Source organism: Hordeum vulgare, chromosome 4H, assembly GCF_904849725.1.
Source record: "Hordeum vulgare subsp. vulgare chromosome 4H, MorexV3_pseudomolecules_assembly, whole genome shotgun sequence".
NCBI lineage: Eukaryota > Viridiplantae > Streptophyta > Magnoliopsida > Poales > Poaceae > Hordeum > Hordeum vulgare.
In genome coordinates, this window is record NC_058521.1 from 5,345,528 (window position 1) to 5,364,828 (window position 19,301).

The 19,301-nt window shown below is 42.7% G+C and overlaps 2 protein-coding genes across 2 annotated transcripts; one reads left to right on the top strand and one right to left on the bottom strand.

Annotated features, from left to right (window-relative positions):
- Window positions 1–1,944: 1,944 nt before the first annotated feature.
- LOC123446941 (E3 ubiquitin ligase PARAQUAT TOLERANCE 3-like) lies at window positions 1,945–7,324 on the bottom strand. The gene is made up of 7 exons (XM_045123487.1): window positions 6,578–7,324; window positions 5,180–5,276; window positions 4,672–4,812; window positions 4,534–4,595; window positions 3,813–4,202; window positions 2,872–3,628; window positions 1,945–2,744 (listed from the first exon to the last, which is right to left on the bottom strand). The coding sequence occupies exons 1-7, from the start codon at window positions 6,762–6,764 to the stop codon at window positions 2,183–2,185; spliced, it is 2,196 nt and encodes a 731-aa protein (XP_044979422.1). The 5' UTR covers window positions 6,765–7,324; the 3' UTR covers window positions 1,945–2,182.
- Window positions 7,325–15,283: 7,959 nt separating this feature from the next.
- LOC123446947 (pre-rRNA-processing protein TSR2-like) lies at window positions 15,284–18,818 on the top strand. The gene is made up of 4 exons (XM_045123492.1): window positions 15,284–15,622; window positions 16,113–16,204; window positions 17,346–17,459; window positions 18,247–18,818. The coding sequence occupies exons 1-4, from the start codon at window positions 15,427–15,429 to the stop codon at window positions 18,418–18,420; spliced, it is 576 nt and encodes a 191-aa protein (XP_044979427.1). The 5' UTR covers window positions 15,284–15,426; the 3' UTR covers window positions 18,421–18,818.
- The last annotated feature ends 483 nt before the right edge of the window (window positions 18,819–19,301 follow it).

The window sequence follows — 19,301 nt, forward strand, 5'->3', positions numbered from 1 at the left end:
ATAATTTTCTAGTTTAGTTATTGTTGTCGATGAAGTCAGTTAGAATTTGATTATTATTGTTGCTGATGGAGTCGATCAAATTATTATAATTAAATTTTAAACTAAAGATATGTAGTTATAAATTATCTTAATAAGTTATATATATTATTATTTTAGGAGTTTATACATGTTTATGTATCATGCACATGCATACATACATACTCCCTCTGTTCCTAAATATTTATCTTTTTAAAGATTCAACTACGGACTATATACGGAGCAAAATGAATGGACTTACACTCTAAATTATGTCTATATACATCCGTATGTAGTCCGTAGTGAGATCTCTAGAAAGACAAATATTTAGAAACGAAGGGAGTATGATATTAGAACACAGGGCCATGTTATCGAGTTCGCCTAGGGCCTTCCGAAACACAGGGCCGGCCCTGCTAGGAAATTTATATCCCGGAAAACCGGCCGAACAAAACGAGGAAATTGGCATAGTGATAAAGTGTTGGTTCACGACGATGCCGATAAATCCCACCTCAGATTTTTCTAACATGAGGTGGAGCAAAAGGAAAGCACACGAGAACAATAGTTCTACTCTATAATTATTCGTGTGGGTACAGGGGTCAATATAGATGTCCACGATTCCACTATTGATCACTGAACGGGATGAGTTCTGGTCATGCATGTACTCTACCGAACCTACGGGCACTTGAGGGTCATCAATCTATTGAGTACTAGATGTTAGGAGCTTGGGACCGAAGAATGATTTGGGAATGTTGAAAATGTTTCGAAGACAGAACAAGAAGTGTTTCAGGAAGAAACATAAGTGTTTTGAAGAAACCCGGAAAAGGTCTGAAGGAAATAAAAGAAACACCAGAAGGCATACGAAGGTTCCAAAAAAATCGTAGCCTCCTGAAAATGCTTAGTCGCCATGGGCCAGCCGAAGGCAAGACCCAGATGGGAGGGTAGCCTCATGGCCCCGGATGTCCCCCCCCCCCCCCCCCCCCGCGCGGCACACACAACGTGGCCAAGCCACTTGGGGCGACCAGGGTTTTGGGTGGGACCTCACCTGGTGTGGCCGACCTAGGAGGTGGCAGCCCCTCCTCCATGGCGCCCACCTCTCCCCTTGTGCCTATAAATAGTGGAGGGGCAGCCCCCTCCAACGCATCTCATCTTGCGTGGAGGTTGTCCCATCTCTCGCTAGTTCTCTCCACTTCCTACGTTGTGAGACTAATCCATGTCCTTCTTAGACACCGCTTAGCTCTTGACGGCGATGCCCTATCGGATCGTTGACTTCAGAGAGGTCGTGTGCTTGACTTTTTTCAAGGGAATTGATTCTAAGCAGTTGGGAGGTTTAATCGTAGCTGCAGGAATCTGCACCAACGATCTAGATCAAGTTTTCTTCAATCTATCTAATCTCTTTTTTGTTGAGAAAATCTAATCTAATCTCATTTGCATCTTCATAGTGTTTATGGGTCTTGATTCGCATGACGATTTTTCTTCTCCTTTTTTACTACATTTCCCACATTATCTTAAGGGTTGTTTTTTACTCTAGAAGCATATGAGTTCAGAACAAATGGTAAGTATATATTAAGAATCTGATATGTTTTTTTATAGATGTTTAAGTCAAAAAGATAGCAAGCGTCCTTGATAACTTTTATGTGAAACATAATTAAAAATTACACTTGAGGTAATTTTGGTGTTTTACTTTCTCCCTTTTTTCGCTGGTGCTAAAAATGTATGGGTAGCATTTGGATGTGGTCATGCATATATTTAAAAAGAAACATTTGATTGAAAATATAATTTTGGCATGCATGAGCATGTTCCTGGGAGCCAAATTGGATTCAAGAAACAAAACAACACACACCATTCACAGTTTAATTTGTTTCTCATATTTAGATGGCTTTAGGTCACATGTAAACGATCAAATAACAAAATATAAGAGGAAGACACACATTTCAATCCAATGATAATATCATTTATCTTGGTAACATTGCATTACAAAGGAAGAGATCTGGGAACTCTCATATATTACAATCTCCGGTATAACAAATGGTTTAACATTCTGCAAGAGGAATTGTCCTCCGCTTTCCGAGACATATATAATCACTGGTAAAACAAGTCTCATCAGCAATGCTGCAACAAGTCCTCCATCTTTATTCAGAACCTTGTATCCATCCATGGCAACCGGCGATCATCGTCCCCACTTCCTCTTGAAATTCTGCTCATCGTCGCTTCCATCGTCACGCCTGAGGCTCCTAGAACTGTGTTTGGACCTCTGGCTGCTATCTGTATCACCATCAACTGTAGAAGACGCGCGCATTCTCTTCCTGTCGTGGTGATCCTCGTGGTAGTCACTGGAACCTCTGTCGTTACGCCCATGGTCCCTACTCCTCGCCGGCCTTGACTGGGACCTGTCCCTCGACTCTCTGCCACGAGGAGAACCCGAGCGCTGGCTGCGCTCTGATGGCTTAGATCTAGACCGAGACCTCTCCCTGGACTCTCTGCCACGAGGAGAACCCAAGCGCTGGTTGCGCTCTGATGGTTCAGGTCTCGACTGGGGCCTGTCCCTCAACTCTCTGCCTTGAGGAGAACCCATGCGCTGGTTACGTTCTGATGGCCTGGGCCAAGCACCAGAGTCCTTTGGCCTCTCGGTCTGCCTTGAACGCACAGCAGCATCCGCGTTCCCATGGGAGACCTGCCTTGCGCGTGCAGCAGCTTCGGCATCACGGTGTACTGCAGCCTGGGTTTCCCAGCTAAGAGGAAATACATGAAATACTTAGTATTCAAACTCAAATGGAAAAGGAGATACAATGACTACAGTTCATTTCCATAGGTAGATAGAAATGAAGAAGCAAGGTTTGTAACTGATAATACACACACCTTTGATAGTTTGGTGGATAGCCTTGCATGGCAAGAGCCTGAGGCGGAATATTGCCGAAGGGATTCATACCAAATGGACCCATCGGGAAACCACCATAGGGCATGCCCATTGAGCCGTACATGTATGGTTCAGGTACACCAAATGGACCCATGACATATCCACCATTGAAAGGGTTACAATATGAAGGATCAAATGGAACGTTGTAACCATAGTCAGCATTGTTTGGGTGAACAGCCTTAGATGAGTCTGCCTTCTTCCGCTTCTTCTTCAACTGATCAGACCTAGCAACTTTTGGTTCCAAGGTCCCTGATGAAATTGCAGTGCCCTTTAATGTTGATTCGCTTACATCCTTTGGCTTGGGGAGGTCAGCGCTAGGTACAGCTTTCTCTGCTGAACGCCCTGCAGAGCCTTCAGTGTTGCTCTTCAGATCAGAATTCTTCTGAGGCCGGTCGACTTGATCATGTTCTGTGGCGACCTGGAGGCGGGCGTCAGAAGCAGCTGGCGATAGCTGGCTGTCCAAACATTGCTTCGTGTCCCTTTCCAAAGCAGCCGAGGTGGTGTGGCTCTGTGATTTGGGATCAGCGTTGCTTCCTGAAGAACTTCTGTGCTTCCCTGTACCGCTGGCAGTGCTGCAAGTCCTTGTTCCTAACAAATTGCTGATTGTGCTTCTAACTGTGGGATTTGGGATGAGGGAATCTGCAAGTACCTTCACTCCACAAATGCACTTCGATTGTGTAATAATGTAATCTCGAATACCTGAGGGGGGAAACCAACGGTTATTCCTAATTCAATTTAAAGCAGCATAAACTCATGAAAATGATGGTACAACTGAAGAACTAAAACAAAGTTGGAGCACAGGCACGCTTCGAATATCTGAACATTGGTTCACCACAGAGCAAGACATCTAAAGAAACAGACCGGGTATAAGAAGACAGCTTACATTTATCACAGAAACTGACGAAGCAGCACTTGCTTGTTAAAACCGCATCTGCCATCACCTTATTACATAGTTGGCAGTGGAGTTCTGCTGGTAAGTCATCAACTTCACTCACAGATGCAGCTGGGGCAAGTGCAGATAGGATGCCATCAACAGGATTCAGCGGTACGACAGGGGCAACAGGACGAGACATTTTGTAGTTGTCAAATTTAGAATCGCCAATAGTTGGGCAATGCTGAATAAAATGCCCTGGAATCCGGCATCTGTAGCAGGTATAGCCAGGTGGAGGTGTCTGGTTTTCCTGTGGGCAATGTTGAATGAAATGGCCTGCAACTCCACAGCTGCGGCACACGTAGCCTGGTGGAGGTGCCTCCCTCTCTGATGATCCATGGCCTTCAATTTGAAAGATTTGTCAAACAGAGCACATGTTAAACAGTATTCTGAACACATTCACAGAACAAGGCAAGCATACTGCGCCGCAGTATATTTCACATATTCACAAAACAATTGTCTAGTTACTGTCAAAAAAGTTACAAGTAAAACATGGTCTACCGTACCAAAAAGAAAAGATATCTGGTGTCTGCAAAGCAAAGCTAGAACACCTACACACCCTTTTTCATCATAACAATGGCTTCGATTTTTACGAGAATCTTTTCAGATTATCTGCTAGCATAATGATAACTAAAAAGAATATGACACTGAAGACACGGAATTTCTGCATTACCATTCTGGCGCCCTGATATAAACCTTCCAGGAGCTTGTCCTCTCTTAAATGACTGCTCCTCCCTACATGCACCATTAAATATGATCATCAGAAAATCTAGCTGCTAACTTATGCGAGAAGGAAATGTTGTGTTCTAACCATTTAAGTTCAGCTGCATCAATCACAGCTGCGATTGCAGCATCTTCATCTTTCATTTCTGCGGAGGAACAAGATTTTGAGACTGATTCAGTAACCACTGATCTGTTTGAAGCTATAGAACCATCTTCTATAACTTTCCGCCTGCAATTAGTGGTATAATATTAGTATATGAAAAAGAGCATCTCCTTAGCCATCAGTCAAAATCTGTCGAGAGAAAGAGAGGCATATATAACATCTAATGTAAAACAATATGCATGTCATTTTGGTTCGTTCTTTGAAGGAAACAGGCAGAATGGAAGAGAGAGTGCCTTCATCAGTCTCTATTTTATATTACAAACACTTGTTGTTAAGACCGTAAGATACGTCTACACATAGAAGATAGTCAATCAACAAAGTTAAAGGCGGCAAATTTCACATGTAATCTCAGTTCCATCCATTAAATTTCCTACTATGAATACCCCCCCCCCCTTCCCAAGCTATATGTACAGACAGGGATATAGTGACTTACGAGGATATTACAACGATATTCTCTGACTCTTGCCCAGCAGTTCGGCGGACCAGCACAGTTACATTCTGTGGTATCATTGCATTTTCATCTGCATATTCTGCATTCAAGAATAAGAACACAAAACAAAATGTCAAAGCATTACACTAAAATACCCTTCTAGCTTTTAAGCATGAAATAACATCTTCTCCAGTATAACCAAAATATGCAATTAAATAGCAACACTAGCATGTTTAAATTGAAACTAAGATCTTCAGATGACATCACAACAATCAAAATAACAAGTTAATTTACGTTCACAAAACTGGGAAACTGCGAGCTACTGAGATGTGCAGGTTGGGAAAATATAAAAGGATTACTCGCAATCACTATATGCAAATTGAACTATCCATAGTACAGGGGATCTCTCGTGCTAGAGAAGCATATCACAAGGACATGCTAGAGAACGAGTACAGCAGCCCTTCAACTAAAACAACAATATGTCCTAGTACATCATGAAGAGACCTCCATTACAGTCATGGTACATAAGCAAATTTCAGTACAGCAGGACACATATTAATATTTACCACCATGCTAAAGGGGTGCACAATTCGCACAACAGTTACGCGAACACAACCATAGCAGAACTGACCATCAATGTACGATTATATATGTACATAAACAGTACAAGTGCACCACAAAGAAGATAAACAAGCTGAATCAGCATTACTACAGAAACGAGTCACATTAAAACCACTGATCAACCAAAAAGGTATAGGCTTTGTCCAGAGCAACATCAAATATCCATCACTGCTTTGCTTGCTTGAAGCTAAAGTTCAGTTATGCACTTAAACCCCACACCTAAACTACAATATATGATGAGCAGAGAGGAATCCTTGAACAGATGGATGCATCATGCATCTCTAGATTTCACTCACGTAAAAATGTGCATCTTGCAGGGCGTCCAGGTCCCCCTAGCAACTAAATTGGCTGATCTTAACTCTAGTGGGAGCAATTTCTAGTGGACTTAAATATCACTTATTCTGGTATTTTGGCTACGTATCAACACTCAAACAATTTACTTGATGGATGCAATTCATTATAAATTAGGTGATATGCCTAGCAAATAAGATCTTAACCTAAACGCCACAACGGAAATAATAAAAAATCCCACAATGATGGACCTGAGAGGCACCAAGCTGAATTGATCCTGGCAATAAAGCTAACACCACTCGTCACGATACAGATTCGCAGGATCATATACAGTTCTCAAAAAGCAAAACACATAGATCATACAGCGTGATTTTAACAAACAATTCAAGCTGTAAACGAAGCTTTACAAGATCGAATGCTGCCTTACAACAGACTAACCTAAACCAAGAGCTAGCTAAATAAATCCACTCGGCGTGGAACAAGACGAACCTTCGCCGGTCTGGGCGTTGGAGAGGGCGATATCCTCCCGGGGGCCACGGCCACGGCTACGGCCGATGCCGTGCCGGTTGCTCGTCAAGATGAGCTGCTTGAGTTCAGACACAGATATGAAAGAATATGGCAACTGCACAGGGTAAGTTTCCTTTGCACTCTTATATTTGTAATACAAGACGCCCATGGCGGACGGTTCGATTCGAGTCTGCCTTTTTTCCTCTTCGGGCCTCTAGTTTGCGCACACACACACACGCAATTAACGAGAGGTCCGGGGAGAGTTTCTCGCAGATCGATCGATAAAATCGGATATAGTACAGAGAGCGCCGCTAATAGCGGGGTCGCGTTACAGATCGGGCCCGATCCGACGCGGACGGCGGCGGCGGGCGGCTGGTCCCTTGGTGACGGCGCGGAGTCGAGTCCCTCGGACGGCGCGGAGTCGAGTCCCTCGGATCCTGGCGGTGTCGACGGAGGTGGAAGAAGCCGGCCGCGGAGCTTGGACGGGGACGCCGGGTAGCAGGGGGAGCGTCGCGTGGCGCCGGGGGAGGAGCGGGCCGCCGATTCCGCCGGAGGGGAAGGAGGCGTCCCGGCGTGGAGGTGGCGCCGGAGCCGAGCTAGGGTTCCGCCGGGCGAGGATTGGGGAATCGGTGGGCGGGGTGGGGATTGGGATTGGGGAATCGGGTGGTGGTTTATAGCCGCCACGCTTTCCTTTTCCCTCCGCGTTTTCCTATCCTTTTTCCTTTTCCTTGGCCGCGAAGCTTCCGGCTTTGATTCCGCGAGGAGGTGGAAACGCCACGGCCTTTCGGTGAGAAGATATTTATGTCAAAAAAAGAGATATGAAAATCAATATATTTTTCTCATACTTGTTGAGCATATTTGTGAATTCGACCGGATTTTGGTGTTTCTTTTGCGGTGATTTTCTTTTCAGAACAAAAAGATCTAGATATATTGTGTGAACATTCATGAGAAAACACGAGGCATCATGCAAGAATTGACGGGGGGGGGCGTCGGGCAGCGCGAACCTTCTGAAGCACGCGTGGCGGCGGGCACGGAGGAGGGGATGCCGTCGTAGACATATGTTATGAAGGTTCATAAGAAAATACATGGAGAGGTGGGGGGGGTTGTCAACGGGCGTCGCGGACCTTCGAAAGCGTGTGTAGCGGGCGGTGGGGGACAAGTGAGCCGCCGGATCCGTCGGAGGAGGCGTTCCCGCTCCGCGAGTCTCGTCGCACTAGGTTTCCATCGACGGCTGGATTTTTTAAGGAGGTGGGGGTGGGAGTGGGTAATACGATGGGACGGGGGCAGGTGGTTTATAGGTGATCGCCGGATGGATATGATGCGTTCGACGCGGGGTGGTCACACCTTCCTTTTCCTCCCCGCTTTCTTTTTTTCCTTTCGTTGCAAAGCTTCTGGCTTTTCGGCGAGGTGGCCTTTTCCGTGAGATAATTCATGATATGTATTTAGCGCCAAAATTTGCTGCTTATTTTACGCCAATATATCTATTTACACAAAATGACCCGGTTTATTATAAAAAAGCTTCACAGAAAATAAAAAAGGCATCCTAAAAGGGATAACACTTACTTGGAGGATACTGCACCACCAAACGTCCACTGACGCAACCAGAGCGACCCGTCAACGCGGCGCTATCACCACTCCTGTGTCGAATTCGACTTGACCTTGTCAATCACGGCCGAAAAATCTTCAAGGAGCATCGTCCTAAGGCCATAGTATTGACAATTGAATCCTTGAATCGATCTGAAGCATCTGACAAAAATTCTTGATGACCCGCACGCATGACAAGAAATCCCAAAGTCACCGTCCTAAGGAGGATGATGGGAATCTAGGTTGGAGCTCCATCATCTCCATCATGATGGATGGAGTATAGGAGGATTGAAGGCTGAAAGACCAGCTTGATCCGCCCAAACGCATCCCATGCAAGAAAAAACTCTAACCTAAGCTACTAGCCAACATCGAGGCGCCGGGACTCCCTTCCCGTCATTGTTCTTCCGAGCGACAGGCAGAGGGGGTGGATCCACATGATCATAAGCAAAGTTTGGGGGGAGATGAGTGCCCTAGCCATTTGTCGGAGTCGTGACTCAAATCTTAGAATCTTATGAGTTATGATCCAAACTAGGCCCTACGATTTTACGATTTTGCTCATATAATCTAAGATTCAACGATCCTAATATTTATGATTCTACGATTCACGATTCTACCAACGGAGGTCCGATCCGATTCAGAATCTCGATTCTGACAACAATGTGTCGCAGTCATCATAGTAGATGAGAAACCCTATGAAACAATTGTGTTTTATTCTGCAGCAATATATTTTTATTTGTATTTGTCAAAAATACATCAATAGTAAAAACATAGGACTACAATGTTATGGCTCGTGTGAGTCTTTTTTAAGAGGTTTGAGCGACTGCTGAAGTTCATATGGAGGACTCATTTGGGTCAAAAGAAAAAGGTGGGAGAAATATATATAAGAATGTGAAAGAAAATCTACCATGACACTAAAATACAAATATATAGTTATATAATTTTTAGAAAACCGTTATCTCAAGTATCATGCCATTGGTTCAAAGGAATGGGCCAAATGAAAAATGAAGAAATTCCTTTTATCCCTATTTCATAGGAATAACACAGGAATTCTAACATCCACTCGGACATCCTTTTAAAACTGTTATGCATGAAGAAACCAAACTAATATCCTTAGTGGTGTAATAACATTTTTATTGTACATTTTCATTTAGTTTTACTCTTATTTTGGTTCATGCAGACCGGACTCACAAGTTGAATATTACCCTATTTTTTCATCTTTTTTGTTTTGCGCATGCATTTGAATTTATTCCTATATATTTAGAATTGTACTATCCAAAGGAGCTCGAAATGAAGGGTTATTTTGTTTCAAAGTAAAAGTGAAGGAAAGAAGTGGGAATAAGTTTTTTTTCCAACGATGGCACTATTCATGATTTTGATTAAAAGAAATGCTGCAAAGAAAAAATGAAGGAAATTTTCATTTACTCTATATTTCAAAGGAAAAACTTATGAGTTCTAACATGCACTTGGATCTCTCTTCCAATTTTCCATGCACAAAGAACGATGCTAAGATCCCTAGTGACATAATAACATTATTATAAATGCACACGTGGTTCTGACTTTGTTTTACCATGTTTATTAGAATTCCTACGTTTTTCAAATTATTGTAAACCAAACAACAAAGTGGACATAATTTCTATGTTTAGCAATCACCTGTCTTGCGCATACATTTCTATCCTATTCATGTGTTTTTCTTCTATTTGTGTGTTTTTTAGTATCCCCGCACCAAATGAGACATGATACAAGAAAACCATGCTTTCTTTGTTTCTCTAGATTCGTTAGGCATGGGATGGGCGAATAATCTCTTAATAATATTCCTAATCATGGGTTTGCTCTTATTTTATCACCGAACAAAATCTTACAGGATTCAATTGTATAAATCAAACGACCGACGTAGGAATTTTTGTGTACGGATTTCAGTTCGTCAGAATTTCTGGGACCGGATTTTATGTTTTGATTTGCGGGATTAAAAAAAATTACAGGAACTAGAAAAGTATAGAGCCGAAATGTCATGCCCACTCAAATCCTATATAGGATTTTTGTTCGTTTGATTGCACATGCCCACTTAAATCTTACTAGCACAAATGCCCGTGCGTTGCAACAGGGATAAAAATAACTCACCCACTATTTTTGTCACTAAAATTGCACGGTCATGTGAGATCAGAATGTTGTAATCTAGTCTAGTTCAAATTATTCAATCTGACATTGCTTTGAAATAATAAAAAATCTTGTGACTTTCCATCACAACAATCTGTACCAATGAATAAACAATAAGCTTCGACAGCAAACAAGTACAACACAAAGCATCTAGCAATTTCTATCCATCTTTATCAATGTCTCTTCCCTCTATACAATAATTGCATCATCACATGAATAGTGGCAGCATCAATATAAAGCAAATAAACAAATTTTCTCCAGACTTTAATTTTAATATCTCCAATCTATCTATTGCCATGTACACATTTTCCTTTCTTTTAATTGCACGCTGATAGTCTGCTCATACTTGACCTTGCTTCTCGATCACCTAAGCACACATGGAATGAGCTTCTCTATACAATCTATCTATCGATCACCTTGCTTCTCGATCAAAGCCGGGTAGCGGGGGGGGGGGGGGGGGGGGCTTCCAGAGCGTCGCGTGGCGCCGGGGGAGGAGAGGGCCGCCGATTCCGTCGAAGGGGAAGGAGGCGTCCCGGCGTGGAGGTGGCGCCGGAGCCGAGCTAGGGTTCCGTCGGCCGAGGATTGGGGAATCGGTGGGCGGGGTGAGGATTGGGATTGGGATTGGGGAATCGGCTGGTGGTTTATAGCCGCCCGCACGGTCCGACGCGGGGGCGGGTCACGCTTTCCTTTTTCCTCCGCATTTTCCTTTTCCTTTTCCTTTCCCTTGGCCACGAAGCTTCCGGCTTTGATTCCGCGATGAGGTGGAAAAGCCACGACCTTTCGGTGGGAAGATATAAGAATGAATTTATTTATGTCAAAAAAATAGATATGAAAACCAATATATTTTCTCATATTTATTGAGCACATTTGTGAATTCGACCGAATTTTAGTGTTTTTTTGCGGCAATTTTTTCCAAAAAAAAAGATCTAGATCTATTGTGTGAAGATTCATGAGAAAACACGATGCATCCTATGTGAACATAGAATGCAAGGATCGATCGGCGTGGCGCCGGGCAGCGCGAACCTTCTAAAGAGTGCATGGCGTAGCGGAGGCGAGGGAACAGGGGATGTCGTCGTAGCATATGTTATGAAGGTTCATAAGAAAATACATCGAGAGATGGGGGTGACAGTGGGCGTCGCGAACCTTCGAAAGCGTGCGTGACGGTGGGGAAGAATAGCCGTCGGATTCGTCGAAGGAGGCGTTCCCGATCTGCGAGTCCCGTCTCAACTAGGGTTCCATCGACGACTGGATTTTTTAAGGGGACGGGGGAATATGATGGGACGGGGGTAGGTGGTTTATAGGTGGTCGCTCGGTGGATATGATGTGTTTGACACGGGGTGGGTCACATCTTCCTTTTCATCACTTTCCTTTTTTCCTTCGTTGCGAATCTTGTGGCTTTTCGGTGAGGTAGACTTTTTCCGTGAGATAATCCATGATATGTACTTAACGTATTTGATCGAATTTTGATGTTTATTTTAAAAAACTCAGATTTATCAGAAAAAACTTCATAGGAAATAAAAGGCATCCTAAAGATTTATCATAAAAAAACTTCATAGGAAATAAAAGGCATCCTAAAGAGGATAAAAGTTACATCGAGGATACTACACCACCAAACGACCACTCACGCAACCGGAGCGACCCACCGACGTGGCGCTATCGACACTCCTGTATCGGGTTTGACTCGACCTTGTCGATCATGACCGGAAAAAATCTTCAAGGAGCATCGTCATAGGGCCATAGTATTCACAATTGAACCCTTGAATCGATCTGAAGCATCTGACAAAAATCTCGATGACCAGCAAGAATGGCAAGAAATCCTAACATCACCGTCCTAAGGAGACGATAGGAATCTACGTTGGAGCTCCGTCGTCTCCATCGCGATGGATGGAGTAGAGGAGCATCGAATCCTGAAAGACCATCTTGGTCGCCCCGAACACAGCCTATGCAAGACAAAACTCTAACTTAAACTACTAGCCAGAATCGAGGCAACATGACCCTGTTGCTGTCACCGTTCTTCCGAGCGATAGGCAAAGGGGGGATCCACATGCTCGTAAGCAAAGTTTGGGGAGGGAGATGAGTGTCCTAGCCGTTTTCGGAATCGTGACTCAAGTCTTAGAATCTCACGACGTTATGATTCAAACTAGGCCCTGCTAACTCAAGTCTTAGAATCTCACGATATTATGATCCAAACTAGGCCCTCTGATTCTACGATTTTGCTCATAGAATCTAAGTTTCTACGATCCTAGTATTTATGATAATATGATTCACGATCCTACCAACGGAGCTCCGATCCGATTCAAAATCTCTGTTCTAACAACAATGTCGCAATCATGATATAGAAGAGAAACCCTATGAAACAATTGCGTTTTATTCTACGACAAAATCTTTTGATTTATAGCTATCTAAGGGCATGTTTGGGACTGGTCTACTCCAGAAAATTTAGCTTCGCTCTAGAAAACATAAGCCAAACGGGATAGATCCACGATATACAGCTCCACAAAAACTAGAATATGGGGTCCAACTTTTTGTTTTTTATTAAGCTCTCTAGGAGGTGCTCCATAAAATTGTAGAAGTTGAAGTTGGAGCAAAATTACCACCACCGCCACGAGTAAGTGGATACCCCTTTGTTTCTCCCCTCTCATCCAATCAAATTGACCCTTTCCACCAATTTTTTCATTCGTGAAGTTGGAGTTGGATAAAAGCCAAACATTCTTTTTGAAAGAGCTACAACTTGTGTATGAAACTGCTCCAAAGTGGAGTTGGTGGAGCGGAACTACTTTTGATGAAGCGGAGCGGTCCCAAACACGGCCTAAAAATACACCAATAGTAAAACTCAGCCTCGACGTTCGGGTATTTTGGTTATTTCGGTTTGGGTAGTTCGGTTTATGGGTAATTCGAGTATTAAAAATGGGAGCCGATTTTTTTACTGCCAAAAAAATAACCGAACCGAAATTACCCAAAAAATCGGTTCGGGTAATTCGGGTACCCCAAAAAAGAAAATATCGAGAGCACACATCAACTTTTGGTATGAATAATTCGGATAGTGTGAGTATTTTGGATAATATGGGTATTTTAGTTAGTGTGGGTAACATGTAAGTGTAATAATAGCATGAATAATTTGGATATTATGAATAATCCGGGTAGTATGGGTATTTTGAATTTTGCAGACTAGAACTCGAACCTTAACCCGAAAACCAATTAGCCAGGAATTGAGAACCGAACCTTAACCCGATACCCGTATTACCCGACAATTCGGGTAATTCGGTTCTGGTTCGGGTAGCAGGTTAGGGTACCCAATCGCCGAGTGTGAGTCTTTTCTAAGAGGTTTGAGTGGATGCTGGAGTTCATAGGGAGGACTCATTTGGTCCAAAGCAAAAAGTGGAAGAAAATATATAAGAATATGAAAGAAAATCTATGATGATACTAAAATACAAATATACAATTATATAATTTCTAGAAAACCACTCCCTCGAGTATCATGTCTTTTGTTCAATGGAATGGGCCAAATGAAAAATGGAGAAATTCCTTTTATCCCTATTTCATAAGAATAACACGGGAAATTTAACATCCACCCGGACCTCCTTTTAAAACTCTTATGCACGAAGAACAAACTAATATCCTTAGTGACATAATAACCTTTTAATTGTACATTTTCATATGGTTTTACTCTTATTTTGATTCATATAGACCAGACTCCCGAGTTGAATATTATCCTATTTTCCCATCATTTTTTGTTTTGCACATGCATTTTTAATTTATTACTATATATTTAGAATTCTACTAAGGAGCCCGAAATGAAGGGCTCTTTTGTTTCAAAGTAAAAGTGAAGGAAGGAAGTGTGAATAGTTTTTTTTCCAACGATGACACTATTCATGATTTTGATTAAAAGAAACGTTGCAAAGAAAAAATGAAGGAAATTTTCACTGGATCTATATTCAAAGGAAAAACTTATGAGTTCTAACATGCACTTGGATCTCTCTTCCAATTTTCCATGCACAAAAAACGATGCTAAGATCCCTACTAACATAATAACATTATAAATGCACACGTAGTTTTGACTTTGTTTACCATGTTTATTAGAATTCCTACGTTTTTCAAATTCTTGTAAAGCAAACAACAAAGTCGACATAATTTCTATGTTTAGCAATCATCTGCCTTGCGCATACATTTTTATCTTATTCATGTCTTTTTTTTCTATTTGTGTGTTTTTTAGTATCCCCGCACCAAAGAAGAGCATAATACAAGAAAACCATGCTTTATTTGTTCTCTGGATTCGTTAGGCATCAGACGGGCGAGCAATATCTTAATAATATTCCTAATCGTGGGTTTGCTCTTATTTTTGACCTTGCTTATCACCCAACAAAAAATTATAGGATTCAATTATATGAATCAAATGACCGACATAGGACTCTTTTTGTACGGATTTAAATTCTTCAAAAAATTTGGGATTAGATTATATGGTTTGATTTGCTGGACTGAAAAATTTGCACGAACTAGAAAAGTATAGGGCCACAACGTCATGCCCACTTAAATCCTATATAGGATTTTTGTTTGTTTGATTGCATGACCACTTAAATCCTATATAGGATTTTTGTTTGTTTGATTGCATCGCAGGAAAAAGAAGCAAAGAATTATTTTTTTTCGAGGTTTGAGTGGATGTTTATGAAACGTGATACAAAGGGCAATCTTACGAATCAAACGACCTAACATAGATAAAATTCCTAAGAATTACAATCCGTAAAATCCTACAATCATACGAAAACCTTTGAATCAAATCCTGCAATCCAATTTTTTTTAGCAAATCCTACAATCCAAATGGCTTTCGTAGGAAAGAAAAAAAATCATTAGGATTGAAATCGTACAATCCAAATGGGCCATAAGTGAGGCCCGGCCCAACTAGAAATCCGGCCCATCACCCCTAACCCTAATATTAACTCCCCAGCTTCCTCCACCTGGTGTGAGCACCCGAGCTCGAACGCCTCCACGCCGCCGAGAATCGTTTGCTCGCCGTCCGCCGCGCCTCGCTCCCGTCCGGCCCAAGCACCCCCAAAAGTCCACCGGAACCCTAGCCATCTTCCTAGAACTCCCGCATCATGTCGGCCTCCACCAGCGGCGGCGGGGGGCTCTCGCCGCAGGCGGCCGCGGCCCTCCAGGAGGGCATCGGGCTGGTGTTCGGGCGGTGGACGGCGCTGCAGATGGCGGTGGAGAACGGGTGGGGCGGCCGCGAATCCCGCGCCAAGGCCGACCGGCTCGCCGCCGACGTCCTCTCCTTCTTCACCGGCTCCAAAGGTGCCCACTTGTCCGCCCCCTTCAGCGTCCTCGTCCGATTCAATTCACGGGCTTTCAGTCAGTCAGGCCCGTGGTATAATCGGTAGCAGCTTCAGTTCAGAGTTTCACGGGCTTTCAGGTTTCAGCCATGCCCGTAGTATGATCAGTGAAACAATTTAGGTCGTAGCGATGCGCATATCCAGCTTTGAGCTCCTTCATTCTGTTCGCCGGTTAATTCTGGTTCTCAAATGGAAATGGATATCCATACACATCATTCTATTTATTCACACACTTGTGTTCAGTTAAGATTAGCAGTGGATTTCTGTTATTAAAAATCCCAACACCTCTAGTTTATTTTAGGAAGTCGCGTTTTTTTTTCATCTAGTATTACCATTGGTTCAAAATGTGATTTTGGCATGGCTGGCTTGTGTCTACTACGTCTGGTCTTATCTGCTTCGCTCATTTTTCATGTCTGGGTCGGCATGTAATATTCCTTAGGTTCATTTTCCAGGTCCATATTATTATGATGACTTGGAGGAGATGATGTTTGACAGCATATCCGAATTCTTCAATGCTGACTTTGAGGATGGAAGTGTTGGGGAGGTAATTATTTGTTGTTTTGGCCATGTTTAGCACCAGCCATAGGCCTTGAACAAGTTCTTTTGCATTTCTAATATGTACTGTACCTTTACCTTACAATTTCTTATTGCAAAAGTAGGTTGGGACTTGATCTAGCATTATAGGAGTAAATTTGGACCGACAGCATATCTGGCCCTTGGTAACCATGGGGGAGGTTTAGGACAATGAGTTGGCCTATGTGGCGTCTCTCCCGTGACACCAGTGAGCCGCTGGGTCATGGCACATACTGCTGTTAGCTTGAAACAGTAGAGAGGCCATTTGAAGTGAATCAAGATGGCAAAACCTTCCAATTCACACTACAAATGCAAGAAAATAAAAACCGCAAACAAAATCCAATAGACATGTCTGCTGTTTACTGAATCAACTCTTGCTCCTACTCCATTTTCCCTTCTCTTTTTGTGTTCTAGTATCTGCACCAGCCATCGCAATGTACATGTGTATCAAGAAATAGCTATATTATTACCGCATTTGTTCAAATCAAGATCTAGAGGCAAGCGACACAACATGGAAGAAAATAATTGATACACCACATCCGGCAAGCTTTCCCGACATTTCACGATAATACCTTGCTGACCTTTCGTGAGAATGGAGACAAGGTCATCGTTCGAGGGGGGAGAGAATCAAAGCAGTGACGGAGTAGCAAATGTGAACTGGAGGCCACCGGCTGGAGCATGGCTGTGGAACTCCAATGGCAGACATCAGGAAGATGGTGGTGAGGACTTAGATTTTAAGAATCTTTGAGACTATCCTCTATGCCAATGTAGAGAAGTAATGAATACCTGAGGCAGCACATGTTGTTGTGGGTGAAAGGGTTGACCTGCTCGTATCAAAGGACCTTTAGTTGCTTGGCCCAATTCACCTATTATACTTGAGGGTCGCTACTGTGGCCCTTGGTTTGCTATTTTGCAGGACTGTTAAGCGCGGCGATGGACCAACCCTTCCCATCGCTGTGCTTATGTAGCTGAAAATCTGAAACTTCTTGACCATAATTAAGTCGGAATATACTGCTTCTTTCAGTTTACATAAAGGCTGTATTTGCTTTGCTTGTGCACGGCACCATGTGTGTAAGTGTGTTTATTAAGTCAACGCTCTTTGTGGTAAACAGGTTGCTGAACAAGTATTGATTATGCATGAAGAATGCCTGCAAAACAACTATTCGTCGATTGACAAGCTAAGGAACACACGCACTCAAGGAGCTGCTGTTTCCCAAAGTAGAATGGTACCTATTTTGTATGCCAATTTTAGTGTGATTAAGTGCTTTTTTTTTCTTGCCATGAAATTTTTGCTGCCTCTCTTCTCACATTTGAGCTCACTAATGCTGCAACTTGATTCAACGATGTTCTATCAAAGTTCACTTCCAAAATCCTATTGATAAATTGACTTATTACTTCATTACAACATGGCGTTCTTGATATGATTGTATTGTGCTTCATTGGGGAATAATTAGAGAATGATAGATTCAGACATTCAGTGGGTTTTTTGCTTTAGCATGGGGATCTTAACGTTGTCTTTTAATTAGAATTGGGAATCAGTGCTATTTCAAGATATATTTATACTTTGGGAACCATGTATATACACTTGTTGCCTGAAGTCATCCTTTCATCAGCACTGATTTCTTGGAGGTCCCTGAACTTTGCTGACTGTATCGGCATTGCACAAGCTAACCGATTGGGTTTGCTGGTTGCTTTGACTCAGTTTTGTGTATTTCTCCCCCCATTTTGGTCTTGTTTGTTCCATATACATATCAGATAAACGTGTGAATAGCTGGAAATAATGTTACATGCCAACTTAAGACAAAATGCTGAATATTTGGTCAGCAGAAGAAACCACAACTTGATTTTGTATTTCTTATTAATATTCGTCACTTCTTCATATTCTCTCCTTGTTAAACAACTCCTAATTTGTTTCGGTGGACTACTTCAAACTTTGATGGCACCCTTCTGCTGGAAATCAATCAAATCTAGAATACAGCCCCTGTAACTAATTGATTTTCTTTTCCTGAACAGATGGTAACTGATGACGACGATGATAGCTCAGATGACGACGACAATAGCTCGGATGATGACGACGGCGATGAATCATCAATGTCGGTGGATGAGCCAAAGCCTCCCAAGCCTGCCCCTGATGCTGATGGGTGGACTGTTGTGCCACCGAAGCGCGGCGGCCGTGGCAAGAAGTAAGCGCGGAAAGGAAACCATGGCAACAAACTTGCCACTTGAGACTTGAGAGGCCGTTTTGGTCTGAAGGCTTTGAAGTGTGACTAGCAAAACCCTGGCAGCCACTTCCCTGCTACTTGTGGCATTTTGGTCTAGAGGTTTTAAAGTGTTGCACTCTACCTGTATCACTTGGATTTTGTCAGGAATGTTGGTTGTGTAGCATGTTTTCCTTTGCTTGCTCTCGTGGTGTTCAGACCTTGGCAAAGAAAGATTTGGGTTGTAAACTGGTCTAAAATATCATTTTGAACTGATGCTTATCTGTATGTATAATTCCCGTTTGAATTCAGCTACTATTTTATGTTTCTTTTGCTCAAACAGTATCATGTGTAGGTTTGTGTTATCTAATAATTACATGTCAAGTATATGAATTGCGTATGTTATCTTTATGAACATGTCCAGCCTCATGCTTGCTGTTTATATGTAATTCTGTGACTATAGTTAGCATGCAACTGTTGCTGCCCAATCTAACAGATATAACCGATAACTCATGCTTTTCCCTAAAAAAACTAACCAGTTCAGCAGTCTGTTTGCTTCAAAACCCCATTCTCTATTGTATTCTCTTCTAGAACATGCAAGGGATTTTTTATTTTATTTTTGAGAAAAAAACTTGCAACTTCGTTCATACTCAAAACCAGCAAGGTACATTGGAGCTTTGAGGGTCTTCTTTGGGATGCCCATACTCAGAGCAACTCTAGCAGACCCCGCAAAAGAGGCAAACCCGTAAAATTCCGGCGAGTATGCGGATTCGGCCCATTTTTTCGGCCAGAACAGAGCCTGCATACTCGCCCGGTCCGTAATTTTTTTTGCTGTGGCCCGCAAAACGCACGCCCCGACCACTATATCTA